Raw genomic sequence first — 15053 nt, forward strand, 5'->3', positions numbered from 1 at the left:
CTATATGAGTGACTCTCCACTCAATCCTTTCTCATTCCCAATAAACACTAGAGGGTAGAAGTAACTGTTGTTAAAAAAAAAAAGTCAAGTTTCTGCTCTCAAGTCGCCTAGTCTTCCATGTGACTTCTCAGTCAATTTACAGTAAGGAACATTTTTATTTTTAAGATGTGGTATTGAATAGTGCCACTTATTTCTCAATCAGAACCACACTTCAGGACCAGCAGACAGTGTGGTTGTTAATCATTATTTGTTTTTGTAAGAGGTGACTACATAGAGCCATGACTACTCTATTTCACATCAGATAATTAATAAAAGCAATAGAATCAGATTTAAAAAACGGTAAAAATACACCTTATGGAACAACGGGGACTGTGAAGAGTCACACTAAGGTACAGTCACATGCATACGTGTGATAATGGAGAGCCCTCAGTTTTTACATTTATTTTTAATTTAATCTTTAATTAACTAGGCAAGTTGGTTAAGAACAAATTATTTTCAATGACTGCCTAGGAACAGTGGGTTAACTGCCTGTTCAGGGGCAGAACAACAGATTTTTACCTTGTCAGCTCGGGGATTCGATCCAGCAACCTTTCGGTTACTAGTCCAACGCTCTAACCACTAGGCTACCTGCCTCTAACCACTAGGCTACCTGCCTCTAACCACTAGGCTACCTGCCTCTAACCACTAGGCTACCTGCCTCTAACCACTAGGCTACCTGCCTCTAACCACTAGGCTACCTGCCTCTAACCACTAGGCTACCCTGCCTCTAACCACTAGGCTACCCGCCTCTAACCACTAGGCTACCCGCCTCTAACCACTAGGCTACCCGCCTCTAACCACTAGGCTACCCGCCTCTAACCACTAGGCTACCCGCCTCTAACCACTAGGCTACCCGCCTCTAACCACTAGGCTACCCGCCTCTAACCACTAGGCTACCCGCCTCTAACCACTAGGCTATCTGCCGCCCCGAGCTGGTAGCCTACAATACAAATATTAGTCTCCTGTCTGTCATTTACAGTATTTTAGTATAATGCTCATGTGTCTGTCTCTGTCAGATATCGGAAAACTTCTTCTTTGACCTGAACTCAGAACAGACTAAAGGGATGCTGCGCCCCCACATCCAGACAGCAGCCATCTCTACTCTCGCCCGCTCCGCAATTTTCTCCATTACATACCCCTCCCAGGATGTCTTCCTCGTCATACAGGTAAGTCAAATCAATGTCAATCATCACAGGGTCTCAACTGTCAATACACTTTACAAATATAGTGAGAGAGAATCAAAATGGAGACAACAGAGCCACACACATGACTTCCTCTCCCATGGATCAGCATCACCTGTGTCTGTCTGGCTGTGTTGGGGTGGTGACTGAAAACCTCTCCTGTGTTGACTGTCCCCAGCTGGAGAAGGTGTTGCAGCAGGGAGACATAGGAGAATGTGCAGAACCGTACATGGTCTTCAAAGAGTCTGATGCAGCCAAAGTAAGATCCTTCTCAACCTGATGGTCAAATGAACAATAGACTGACATCAGTGGTTGATGTTTATGGGTAGATCTCCAAACAGATTGAGGCAGATGTATTTATTGATTATCCTACCATATATAGAACAAAGAAAAGAACAGATTGAGGCAGATGTATTTATTGATTATCCTACCATATATAGAACAAAGAAAAGTTGGACAAGTTGCGGAGCCAGTCGGAGCAATTCTGCACACGTCTGGGTCGGTACCGGATGCCCTTCGCCTGGACAGCCATCCACCTGATGAACATCGTGAACAGCGCCGGCAGTCTGGAGAGAGACACTGAGCTGGAGATGGGACTTCCAGGTGAGAACCCTGGGGGATCAATAAAGTTGGACTGGGTGGTATTAAACACCACAGGGGCAGGTCAGTGCTGGGACTCTTGTCTACTCAGTTCAACTTTTGATCACATGGAATTAAACGGATCATTGAATGTAGAGGGGAGTCTCTATGACCTTATAAGAGAGTATTATCTTTGACCTTGTGACGTCATGATGAATCTATAAATCTGACCCTGGCTGTGACTTTCTGCTGACGCTCGACCCAGAGAGGAAAGGGTCGTGGTCTGAGAGGAGGAACTCGAGTATCGGCGGACGGCGCTCATTAGAGAGAACCACCAGTGGAGATGAATCATGTAGCCTGACCAGCTTCAGACCTGCAACCCTCACCGTCACCAATTTCTTCAAACAGGTCAATACATACACTACACGTCTACACACACCACACTTTGCTACTCGCCTCACAAACTGAACTGACTTTTGTTTTGGTATGTTCATTTTTGTCAGGAGGGAGACAGACTGAGTGATGAGGACCTGTATAAGTTCCTGGCTGACATGAGGAGGCCGTCTTCAGTGCTGAGGAGACTGAGGCCAATCACAGGTACACCACCACCAGTGCTTCAACAAAGATCTTCTGATTTTATATTGTCATATAAATGAGTTTAAGGGGCTTTGTAGTTTCCCCAGACAGACTTAAATCTGAGCTAGCAGCTAGCGTAAGACTGAGTCTGGCCTGAGAAACGTGTTTTAGTTGAGGTCTGTGTGTTGATGTCGTGTCGATGCTGTCTTGTTCCTCCAGCCCAGCTGAAGATCGACATATCCCCGGCCCCAGAGAACCCCCACTACTGCTTGACCCCTGACCTCCAGCAGGTCAAGCCCTACCCAGACAGCAGGGTTCGCCCCACCAGAGAGATACTGGAGTTCCCCCCCAGGGATGTCTACGTACCCAACACTACCTACAGGTAATGAAACGATACCACTTACATTACCCAACACCACCTACAGGGCATTGACATTGTTTCCTGACAGGTTGATGTGGTTCTTAGTCCTAAATGGACACAAAGTCCTGTTTTTGAAAGGGTATATTTCCACCACCTGCCTGTTCTGATCAAACACAGCGATGCCTGGAGGACAACTCAGAGGAACCAAAGGGTCTTTCTCTCTTCCTCTCTCGCGTTCCTCTGAGCCATGGGGATCACACTACTGTAAGAACAGCAACACAATATACAGGCCTCCCTGACACTGCCTGATAGTCTACTAGACACAATCTTGTGTTGTGTGTCCTGATCCCTGCCACTATTTTAGTCAAGGTTAGAGGGAAAGAGAAGGCAGACCGAGAGACTTTGTGACACGGAGAGACGAGAGAGGGGCATAGAGAGATAAAGAAACAGAGAGGAGGAGAGAGGGGTCCCTTATCAGAGGCTGTTGACATGGTCTCTTTACCTGACATGGGGCCAGGGTTTCCGTTAGCTGGCTTTTAGCCAATTTAAAATAAAATGAAAAGCCAATAAATACAACTGTTGTCCCACAAAATGACTGACCTTGCTAGCTGAGATCCTGACGGCTTTAGTGACTCTGCTGTAGTAGTGACTGCTTTAGTAACTCTGCAGGCTACCTTGTTAATGATGGAGTATAAACGCTGTGAGCTCTGGAGTTTTTCACATTTACATGCGTGTTGATTGGATAAGCAGTAGATCTGGGTACAGTAGCCAAGGCACAGTGTACTGTATGTTGGCTCCTCAGTGGCATAATACCGTTAATGCAAATTCTGATTATTTCAGGAGCGTTGTCAACGGTCGTTGTGGGCCGATCAGACTCGGCTGTTGAGTTTATAGTAGGGCTGGGAATTGCCATGGACTTCATGAAAGGATATTATTAATATACTTAGGTGCTGATATGATATGTATTGCGATTCTCACAATTCTATCTGTATAGCAATTTGATACTGATTTTATTGCGATTCAGGATATGTCAGCTGCAGAGGGACAAGAGAGCCATGAGAAAACAACTGGAAATGAAAGTGCTGGAAAAAAACTGTCTCCTTATTTAAAAAGATGGAGAACAAGCTATCAAGGAAAAAATACTTAGTACAGCCAACTACCACAAAAAGAATATCCTGGTATATAACTGTATTGATGAAATGTTTTCCCCATCACTAGTTTATAAGCCAGAGAGGGGTGTGATGACTTGTGGTTGGTCATGTAGACAGAAGTTCCATTACATCAACAGCCCAGTTTGTTTGTTGTTTTTCTTGGCAAAGAATACAAAGGACAGACTTGGAGTATGTGTGTTTTCAGTGTTTTATTGTGTCTTTATAAATGTTGTATTATAAAGTGTTAGTAGTAAGAAACACAAAATATGTAACAGCCATTTAAATGCAGCAGAAAGATGACACCGAGTAGACATGAGACGAGGAGTCAATATGACCCAATGATATGATCAATGTAAGTTACTAACCTTGCAGGACATTTAATGGAGCATTAGGAAAATGGTTTTAAATACAGTTCAAAGTTCAGACAGTGAAAATACGAAGCTCATATCCTACTTTGGAAGACCTATGCATCATGTTGATCTTGGTCTACTTACTTGTGGATGTTTAGTACATTCATCAACCACCACATAACAGGCAGCAATACAGCAGGGTAATACATGCTTGGTAGTAGGGCTGTTAGGATTATGTCGAGGTCACGTGCACGTCATGTATTATACCAAAGCAGAGTGATGTGTCAGTTATATATTGCTTTGGAATCTTTTTAGTTCTGTCCGTCAGTTGAAAGTAACTTCTCAGGGCTGTTATTATGGCCCAGACCAGACAGTGTAGAATCATCTGACATTCCGTCCTGACCAAATCGACGCTTGTCGGTTAGGAACCCAAACAACCCCTCCCAGGTGTTACCCAACTCTATTGGCATGTCTTGAACCAATTTGTGAGGCCCCTTATCGGCCGACTGTGGTTGTTCCATCACTGACAAATCGTCTTCTTTTCTCTGACATGGATACGAATTGGCTGCTGACTTTGGCAGCAAACAACCCAGCTGCACCATCTGTTACCATGACAACGTCATGTAACTGGGAGGGTGGGGTGGTCAATGGAAAGTTCCGGGCGAGGGGGGCATATGTGTTGTTACCATGCCAATGTGTTGTAATGGAAGGAATAGAAGGGTTAGTGAAAACTTGGGGCCAGGAGGAGGGCTTCAGACGTGTCGTATGGAGATCTTGGTGGTCTTGAGGGAGTAGGAGATACCCAGAGGTTTCCATTGGATCCCTTTCCTCCTCATGGAACGACCCTTTGACCTCAGCCACATGTACCTGCCGTTCAGGTTGGTGTCGCCACAGGCGTTGAACCACCAGCCACCTGCAAGGGGAAAGAGTAGATTCCATTCTATAACAAGTGTCTGCTTGGAAATGTCTTTAACAGGTGTATGGTACCAGACTGCACAGTGTACCTGTATCGAGTGTGTGGTCAGTACCTGTTGTTGCATCGAGTGTGTAGTCAGTACCTGTTGTTGCATCGAGTGTGAAGTCAGTACCTGTGCCAGGAGTGTAGTAGTCAGTAGACGTACCTGTGTAGTTTTTGGCGCAGTTTGAGTCCTGGTGGTTGTCTCGGTCCTTGGTGGAGAACCTGGTGTGGTTGCCCATGGCGTTAGGCAGATCTCCAGACAGGTGGGTGAGGTGGAGGGTGTAGTGGGCCTGGGCTCCCTCCATGGTGAACTGGTACTCTACTGACCTCCTGTCCTCCTTCCAGTCCTCCAACTCAATGCGCAGGATGGAGTCGCCCTGGCCAGCCAGGCTGTGGATCTTTATCAGGCCCAGCCAGAACTCTCCTACAATAACACGGATAACACACGCACAATGTTAGACACTCCAAACTCTCCTCTACAACTCACATGAGAACACACTGTTGTGGAATGTTCACATGGCTGTAATGGACAGTCAACAAACACTGAGGCTGTTCTTTTGGAAGCATACAGATAAGACAAACATTCTGTCATCAACTGGCAATCGATCTGCAGCTGTAATGGACAGTAAAATTCTGACTTTCTGATGCTGTACTCTGTTTTCATTGGCTTCAGCTGTTTCTGTATGCCATGGCCCATGACTCCACAGGAAGTTGGTGGCACCTGAATTGGGGAGGACGGGCTCTTGGTATTGACTGGAGCGGCATAAGTGGAATGATATTAAATACATCAAACATGGTCTCCATTTGTTTGATGTCATTCCATTTGCTCCGTTCCAACTGTAGCAATGAGCCGTCCTCCCCTCAGCAGCCTCCACAGCCTGACTCGTGGTAAATAGTGTGAAAACAAGTTCCGACACTCAATACTCTTTTCCCCTAGCCTCTGGCTGTAGTCATGGGTGTGATGACATAATTGGCTGGGAGCGGCGACAGAAATGGACACTGAATAATTCATAGCCTAAAGGACCTGTGGCTCTGTTGGAATGCAGTAGGACTCTTGATCTATGGGCTGGGGTCCAAGCCAGGCTGGTGGAAGTGAAGTGCTGCAGGTGCTTTGTTTAGTCAAACAATGGAGGAAGTCAATCTGTCAACGGGGACCCGATAAGCTACAATGACTGTTTCCTTCAGGATGTACTTAAGGGCGGTGGAGTGACTAGTTCTATTGGCTGTTTTCTGCTTTATAAAAGCTGCTTTGTAGACCGGAAACAATAAAAGATAATTAAGGAGATGGGATAATCCGGTATAGGCGTCTCTCTCTCTCTCACACACACACACACACACACACACACACACACGCACATACACACACACACACACACAGGACTTTTAACTCTGAACTGAGTTGAATTAAGCCATAAAGATATTTTGTTTTTTTAATCTTTAACTGACAAAATGTACTGATAGAAAGAAATAGATCAATCTCACTTTCCAGATCCCCAAATCCTTTCTCGTACTTCTCCCATGTCTGGTCAAAATCCACGGACCCCTCCTCCCTGCGCTGGATGACTGTTGAACCTCCTGGGAGATGTGGTCAACACATGGAGAGGATCACAACAATGTCCAGTTCCTTTCTCTAGACTGATTAAGGAAAGATGATTGCACTTATTTCCTTCTGATAGCCGGTATGGCCCTTCTTCCTATAGAGGAGATTGTTCAGTCTGGTTTTAATCTAGACTATGTCCATTGAAGTATTCAGACAATGTAGTGTAGGGAAATAGCTTGACACATGGAATCTCAGACTTGTTTGGCTGTTCAGTCACATTGACTTTTTAAAGAAAATGTAGGCTAATGACTTAGTGTTGTTTTACCTGAGGTCAGTTCACAGTACACATTGAAAGGCTCTGACTGATTTGGCTTGATGGGGTACACCCCGCTGTTCCTCTCTCCTCTGTTATAAAGATCACTGCAGTCCACGGGTAGGTCTGTGTCCTCACCAGTGGAGTTGCCTGTCAGGTACTCAAACATGTCTGGGATCTCTGAGTCGGAACCCATTGCTTTGTCAGTCGCGTCTTGGAAATGATCGATGCTGATCTGTAATAGCAAGCAAACATAACGTTATGGCGTTGTCCTGTTAAATATTTGTTATGTCCTTTCTATACACTGATTGGACAGGGATCAAATCTAACTAGTTTTCAATAAATGGCCATTATCTTTGGTCTACTGTATAGAAGTGGAGACCCTCTAAGCAGCAGAGCAATGTACCTTTTCCTCCAGAGTCTTGATCTTAGTCTTCTGTTGGTTGAGCTGATCATGCTGCTCCTTCACAGCTTTCAGCAGGTCAGTGATGGTGCTCTCCTGAACATCAATCACATCCTGAAACAGACCAGTTGACACTGTCTCGTTAATGATCACATTTAAAGGACATTTTCCAATAACTTGAAGTTAAAAGCATTACTACTCATTTAAAACGGTATGTTTTCTTTAGGCTAATAACTGAAACTTCTCAATGAATTCAGCAATTGTAATATTTAGTAGGATGACATTTTAAACATGCTGAAATATGTTGAATACATGCGGCAGAAACACATCTTATTCAAAACAAAAACGTTTCACATTGAATCAAAGTAAATTCTTCCTCTTCGTACTGATTAGTATGAGTAACGGACAGCAGCGTACCTTGAGTGACTTGATCTCACTGAGCTGCTCTCCCGGCATCATGCTCTCAGACAGTTCCTTCAGCTTCTCCTCCAACCCCCCTACTTGACTCTGCAGCAAGCTCCTCTCCTGCAGAATACTGTTGATCTTGGCATTGATCTCCAGTGACAGGTTCCGGATCTCCTCGTTGTTAGCCTTCAGGAACGTGGTGGTCTTCTTCAGCTCTTCCTCTTCCTCCTTGATCTCTGAGGTGACAACGGAGAGCTGGTAAAAGGAGCGATCGAAGTTGGTCAGCTTCTGGAAGATGTCGTTAATCTGGGCCTTCGTCTTGTGAACAAAATCCCTGAGGCTCTGACCCAGCTGGAGCAAACCGTTGGCCAGGAGACGGACATCGTCCAGCATAGCGAAGCGGGACTTGGCCTCAGCTGGAGGCTGAGTCTGGGGCTGGAGTTGAGAGGGCATGGTGGGATAGACCCTGGAAGAATCCCGAGGAGCTGCCTGGGCTACAGACAGACCAACCAGGAACAGGAGGCAGAAGAGCTTCATGGTTAAATCTCTCTGTGTGCAAGAAGACGACAAGAAGTAGTCTCGCTCTATTGCTTTCACTCTTTTCTTCCTCTGTTCTGTCCTACTCTGTCTGGACTTCTCACTCAGTCTCTCCTTCTACCTCTCTCTCACTCACTCCCCCTCTCTGTCTCTCACTACTAGAAATATTTGAGAGCAGCAGACAGGTCTGTCTTATATACCCCCGTCCAGCAAGGGGAGGGGAGATTAGTTGATCATTAAGCCCTGTTATGCTTGAGCTACTGTGCCCCCTGAAATCCCCTTGGGAGCCCCCTCAGCCCCCCGCCCTCCAAGAACAAACAAATCATGTAGTGAGCGAACAGCAAATACACCCCTTCAGCACAACAGCAGCCCCCCTCTCTTCTCTACACCCACCCTACTCCCATCTGCACTACTCTGCTTTAGCTGACCAGCAGAAAGCCAACAATAGAAGGCCATCAGAGTTTTGATGGATCATTCGTCCCAATCAATCTCAGATCTCACCTCATAGCAGCCACACCTCACCGTGACTGATAATACAGCATCCAGTTGATGTCTCTGGATTTGATTTAACCTCTTGCTGAATCAGCCCGGCATTACTCTCCCTGGGGCATCTTGCCGGGTCTAGATGAGGTGTACTGAATGTACTGGCGGATTGATGTCATCATTGCTATGGGTTTTGCTGTAGTTTGCATTAGGGAGGAGGGGTGAGGTGGGCGATGTGCTATGTTTGAGCATACATGTATGAACTCATCATCTTGGTTATTGTTTGATCATTCTATTCTGTTTTAATGTAGTCTAGTCTTTCCCATCTTTGTCTGAACGTCTAGTGACTTTTACTGAAAAGAAAAACAGGAGGAAACGTGCTGACTTGCCTGCACCTTTTTCAAGCACTCTTTGGCACAGTGTGTCCGCTCGTAAAATCTATTTTGATGGGAACTCTTAGTCAGTGGTTTGTTCTTGGCTGTTCGTTCCAAAACCACTTTACCATTACTGTACATACTGTATATCTACTAATGATTATTACGAAGGTGGGCCTAAATTCCTGTGGCCTTCTGTTGCCGTATTGAACTCCATTCTAGTTCTGTAATCTGACAGGGCTACGATCAGCGTTTCTCTTTGTGAGCATCCTTTGTTCTTCCTACTTAGCCAAGATTATCTTAATGCTCCCAATAATCTGACTACTTTGAGCTTTTGGTCAAACTGTCTCGACAGCATGTTTCAATGTGGTTCAGTAACTCTAAATCATATGTGGGCTACTTTACTTTACTGCTATTGGGTGGTGGATGGAGAGAGTGGAGGGCCTCTAGCAACTTTGGCCTTTTAGGTTGATTATCCAACTGATGAGAAAGCTATGCTTCATAATGGGGTTTACACATTTTGAAAACCCCCAAAAGTTTCAAATGAAACCCCAGTAGACGACGAGGAAAGAGTGTTGGACATCAACTTCCCTATAACAGCGTTACTTGCTAACACATTGTGGCGAGGTAGCTAGCTTCTCCTTTGCAGAGCAAAGTTGTCCGAGTGAAGTTTTATCATTCATGTTTACTGTATTGCATGACTAAACTCACCATGCCATTACAGACACAGGTAACTCTGGTTCATAGCACTACAGATACACTGGCTATTTACTCATGTGTAAAGAGTGCAGAGACCCCTGGCTGCAATATGTTATTAGTAAGAGTGAGTTTCTGAGCAAACACATTTCCTATCTGATTCTGAGCTGTGCTTGTTTAGCTTAATGCTGGCTACATGATTCCCTACTCTCTATACAGGGCCTTCAGAAAGTATTTACACTCCTTTGTCCACATTTTGTTGTTACAAAGTGCGGTTAAAATTGATTTAATTGTCATTTTTGTCAACGATCTACGCAAAATACATTTGTATAATAAAACCCTGAAAAATAAAACCGTAATATATCTTGATTAGATAAATATTCAACCCCCTGAGTCAATATATGTTAGAATTACCATTGGCAGCGATTACAGCTTTGTAAATCTGGATAAGTCTCGAAGAGCTTTCCACACCCATTTTATTATTTTCAAAATTCTTCAAGTCGGTTGTTGATCATTGCTAGACAACCATTTTCAGGTCTTTGTCATTAAATCAAGCAGATTTAAATCAAAACTGTAACTCGGCCACTCAGGAACATTCACTGTCTTCCTGGTAAGCAACTCCAGTGTAGATTTGGCCTTGTGATTTAGTTCTGCTGAAAGGTGTATTCATCTCCCAGTGTCTGGTGGACAGAAGACTGAACCAAGTTTAGCCTGTGCTTAGCTTCATTAAGTTTTTTTTTTTTCTTCCTTAAACTTCGTCCTTAACTATTACAAGCATACCCATAACATGATGCAGCCACCACTATGCTTGAACATATGGAGAGTGGTACTCTAATTTATTGTGTTATGTTTAGGACAAATCCAACACTTTGTCTCCAGGACAAAAAGTGAATTGCTTTCCCACATTTTCTGCAGTATTACTTTAGTACCTTATTGCAAAAAGGATGCATGTTTTGGAATATTTGTATTCTGTACAGGCTTCCTTCTTTTCACTCTGTCATTAAGGTTAGTATTGTGGAGTAACTACAATGTTGTTGATCCATCCTCAGTTTTCTCCTATCATGTTTTTTAATTGAATTTGACCTTGACCACAACTAGACCCCTGCCGCCCTAGGTAGCCTAGTGGTTAGAGCGTTGGAACCCACTGTTCCTAGGCCTCTGTAACTGTTTTAAAGTCATTGGCCTCATGAAGAAATCCTTGAGCGGTTTCCTTTCTCTCCAGCAACCGAGTTAGAAAGGATGCCTGTATCTTCTGCAGTGACTGGGTGTATTGATACACCATCCAAAGTGTAATGAATAACTTCACCATGGTCAAAGAGATATTCAACGTCTTATTTTATTTGTACCCGTCTACCAATGGGTCGGTCCCCTTCTTTGAGAGGCATTGTAAACCTCCCTGGTCTTTGTGGTTGAATTTGTGTTTGAAATTCACTGCTTGACTGTGGGACCTTACAATTATCTGTATGTGTGGGGTACAGCGATGAGGTAGTCAATCAAAAATCATGTTAACCACTTATTGAACACAGTGTGTCTATTCAACTTATGTGACTTGTTAAGCAAATTTTTACTCCTGAACTAATTTATGCTTGCCATAACAACGGGGTTGAATACTTATTGACTCAACATTTCCGTTTTTATTTTATATGAATCATTTGTAAACATTTTGGAAAACATAATTCCACTTTGACATTATGGGGTATTTTGTTTAGGCCGGTGACAACAAAAATCTAAATTTAATTGATTTTTAAATTCAACACAACACAACAAAATGTGGAAAAAGTCAATGGGTGTGAATACTTTCTGAAGGCCCTGTATGTTCTCCTTCCTACGTCTGTGGGGAGCACAGACAGGGTCCAGTATTCACATTGGGACATCTAGCAGGCCTTCAGTGGAAGACGAGTGCTGTCAATGTAACTGGTCCGGGCCTGCCCTGATGGCCTCTTACTTTGACCTCTGCCTGACCTTTTAGAATAACCCCAGGGGTCTTTTAACTTTTCTTTAGTGACATGTTCATGCCATGGGTCGGCAAATGGCAGGATTGGCCAGTTTGGGTGCAGGCTCATGTTCCAGCCAAGCACTAATACACCTAATTCATCCAATTCTAGGATCCATTTGAATTGTTGATTTGATCCCTCATGCCATGATTCATAACTACTACTGTAGCTAATGGTAACCTATTCTGTTGAGCTGCTGTGTGTTAGGGCTGGAGTTCCCTGACATCACTCTCTCTCTGCGTGCCATGCTTTGTACCCTCCCAACACGCTGTGTTTCACCTGCCTGGTGTCTAGGACTTGGCCTTAATCTCTCAGTCTGTAGACACAGTAAACAATGAACTGCTCCCTTTGTGTACCCGTAGGGGGATGAGGATGGTGGGGTTGTGTACCCATGAGGAAGGGGAGGTGGCTGGGGTTAAAGGGGGCTGTGTGGGGGTGGGATTCCCAGGGGTTTTGAAACCGTGCTTAGGCATGGCTTGGTTTGGTTTGGTAACATACACAGCTACTCTGAGTCAAGTTATTTATTAACCTGAGATGAATCTGTTGAGGCTGAAGGACCAAGAGGAGAGAATTGACCGTGTGGCTAACAAGGAAGCCAGGTCCATAGGTGTGTAAGAATGGCTTCTGCCTGGAGGTTATTGCAATTACATAATTCTAAAATCAGCATGGATGCCTCAATAAAGAACAAACAAGTTGGGAAAATGTACCCCATTTCACCTAAATGTCATTGAGACACGTGACAAGCGAGTAAGAAAGCCATTGAGACACGTGACCAGCGAGTAAGAAAGCCATTGACACGTGACCAGCCAGTAAGAAAGCCATTGAGACACGTGACCAGCCAGTAAGAAAGCCATTGACATGTGACCAGCGAGTAAGAAAGCCATTGAGACACGTGACCAGCCAGTAAGAAAGCCATTGAGACACGTGACCAGCCAGTAAGAAAGCCATTGAGACATGTGACCAGCCAGTAAGAAAGCCATTGAGACACGTGACCAGCCAGTAAGAAAGCCATTGAGACATGTGACCAGCCAGTAAGAAAGCCATTGAGACACGTGACCAGCCAGTAAGAAAGCCATTGAGACATGTGACCAGCGAGTAAGAAAGCCATTGAGACATGTGACCAGCCAGTAAGAAAGCCATTGAGACACGTGACCAGCCAGTAAGAAAGCCATTGAGACATGTGACCAGCCAGTAAGAAAGCCATTGAGACACGTGACCAGCCAGTAAGAAAGCCATTGAGACACGTGACCAGCCAGTAAGAAAGCCATTGAGACACGTGACCAGCCAGTAAGAAAGCCATTGAGACACGTGACCAGCCAGTAAGAAAGCCATTGAGACACGTGACCAGCCAGTAAGAAACCATTGAGACACGTGACCAGCGAGTAAGAAAGCCATTGAGACATGTGACCAGCGAGTAAGAAAGCCATTGACACGTGACCAGCGAGTTAGAATGCCATTGAGACACGTGACCAGCGAGTAAGAAAGCCATTGAGACACGTGACCAGCCAGTGAGAAAGCCATTGACATGTGACCAGCGAGTAAGAAAGCCATTGAGACACGTGACCAGCCAGTAAGAAAGCCATTGAGACATGTGACCAGCCAGTAAGAAAGCCATTGAGACACGTGACCAGCCAGTAAGAAAGCCATTGAGACACGTGACCAGCCAGTAAGAAAGCCATTGAGACACGTGACCAGCCAGTAAGAAAGCCATTGAGACACGTGACCAGCCAGTAAGAAACCATTGAGACACGTGACCAGCGAGTAAGAAAGCCATTGAGACATGTGACCAGCGAGTAAGAAAGCCATTGACACGTGACCAGCGAGTTAGAATGCCATTGAGACACGTGACCAGCGAGTAAGAAAGCCATTGAGACACGTGACCAGCCAGTGAGAAAGCCATTGACATGTGACCAGCGAGTAAGAAAGCCATTGAGACACGTGACCAGCCAGTAAGAAAGCCATTGACACGTGACCAGCGAGTAAGAAAGCCATTGACACGTGACCAGCGAGTAAGAAAGCCATTGACACGTGACCAGCGAGTAAGAAAGCCATTGAGACACGTGACCAGCGAGTAAGAAAGCCATTGAGACACGTGACCAGCGAGTAAGAAAGCCATTGAGACACGTGACCAGCGAGTAAGAAAGCCATTAAGACACGTGACCAGCGAGTAAGAAAGCCATTGAGACACGTGACCAGCGAGTAAGAAAGCCATTAAGACACGTGACCAGCGAGTAAGAAAGCCATTGAGACACGTGACCAGCCAGTGAGAAAGCCATTGACATGTGACCAGCGAGTAAGAAAGCCATTGAGACACGTGACCAGCCAGTAAGAAACCATTGAGACACGTGACCAGCGAGTAAGAAAGCCATTGAGACATGTGACCAGCGAGTAAGAAAGCCATTGACACGTGACCAGCGAGTAAGAAAGCCATTGAGACACGTGACCAGCCAGTGAGAAAGCCATTGAGACACGTGACCAGCCAGTGAGAAAGCCATTGAGACATGTGACCAGCAAGTAAGAAAGCCATTGACACGTGACCAGCGAGTAAGAAAGCCATTGAGACACGTGACCAGCCAGTAAGAAAGCCATTGACATGTGACCAGCGAGTAAGAAAGCCATTGAGACACGTGACCAGCCAGTGAGAAAGCCATTGAGACACGTGACCAGCCAGTAAGAAACCATTGAGACACGTGACCAGCCAGTAAGAAACCATTGAGACACGTGACCAGCCAGTAAGAAACCATTGAGACACGTGACCAGCCAGTAAGAAACCATTGAGACACGTGACCAGCCAGTAAGAAAGCCATTGACATGTGACCAGCCAGTAAGAAAGCCATTGAGACACGTGACCAGCCAGTAAGAAAGCCATTGAGACACGTGACCAGCCAGTAAGAAAGCCATTGAGACACGTGACCAGCCAGTAAGAAAGCCATTGAGACACGTGACCAGCCAGTAAGAAAGCCATTGAGACACGTGACCAGCCAGTAAGAAAGCCATTGAGACACGTGACCAGCCAGTAAGAAAGCCATTGAGACACGTGACCAGCCAGTAAGAAAGCCATTGAGACACGTGACCAGCCAGTAAGAAAGCCATTGAGACACGTGACCAGCCAG

The 15053-nt window shown here is 45.1% G+C and overlaps 2 protein-coding genes across 19 annotated transcripts in view; one reads left to right on the forward strand and one right to left on the reverse strand.

The window, feature by feature from the left end:
- Positions 1-15053, forward strand: part of dock7 (dedicator of cytokinesis 7) — a 64774-nt gene that overhangs the window by 9607 nt on the left and 40114 nt on the right. For all 18 annotated transcript variants that reach the window (XM_042322379.1, XM_024422316.2, XM_042322376.1 and 15 more), the window contains exons 9-14: positions 1056-1205; positions 1399-1479; positions 1661-1823; positions 2065-2207; positions 2303-2396; positions 2595-2757. In XM_042322379.1, the coding sequence (XP_042178313.1) occupies positions 1056-1205; positions 1399-1479; positions 1661-1823; positions 2065-2207; positions 2303-2396; positions 2595-2757 (794 nt within the window). The remainder of the gene's footprint in view (positions 1-1055; positions 1206-1398; positions 1480-1660; positions 1824-2064; positions 2208-2302; positions 2397-2594; positions 2758-15053) is intronic.
- On the reverse strand, positions 4078-8561 carry angptl3 (angiopoietin-like 3). The gene is made up of 6 exons (XM_024422317.1): positions 7869-8561; positions 7455-7565; positions 7061-7283; positions 6678-6770; positions 5359-5619; positions 4078-5150 (listed from the first exon to the last, which is right to left on the reverse strand). Exons 1-6 carry the CDS (start codon positions 8391-8393, stop codon positions 4990-4992), a joined length of 1374 nt encoding a protein of 457 aa, XP_024278085.1. The 5' UTR covers positions 8394-8561; the 3' UTR covers positions 4078-4989.

Source organism: Oncorhynchus tshawytscha, linkage group LG05, assembly GCF_018296145.1.
Source record: "Oncorhynchus tshawytscha isolate Ot180627B linkage group LG05, Otsh_v2.0, whole genome shotgun sequence".
Classification (NCBI taxonomy): Eukaryota; Metazoa; Chordata; class Actinopteri; order Salmoniformes; family Salmonidae; genus Oncorhynchus; species Oncorhynchus tshawytscha.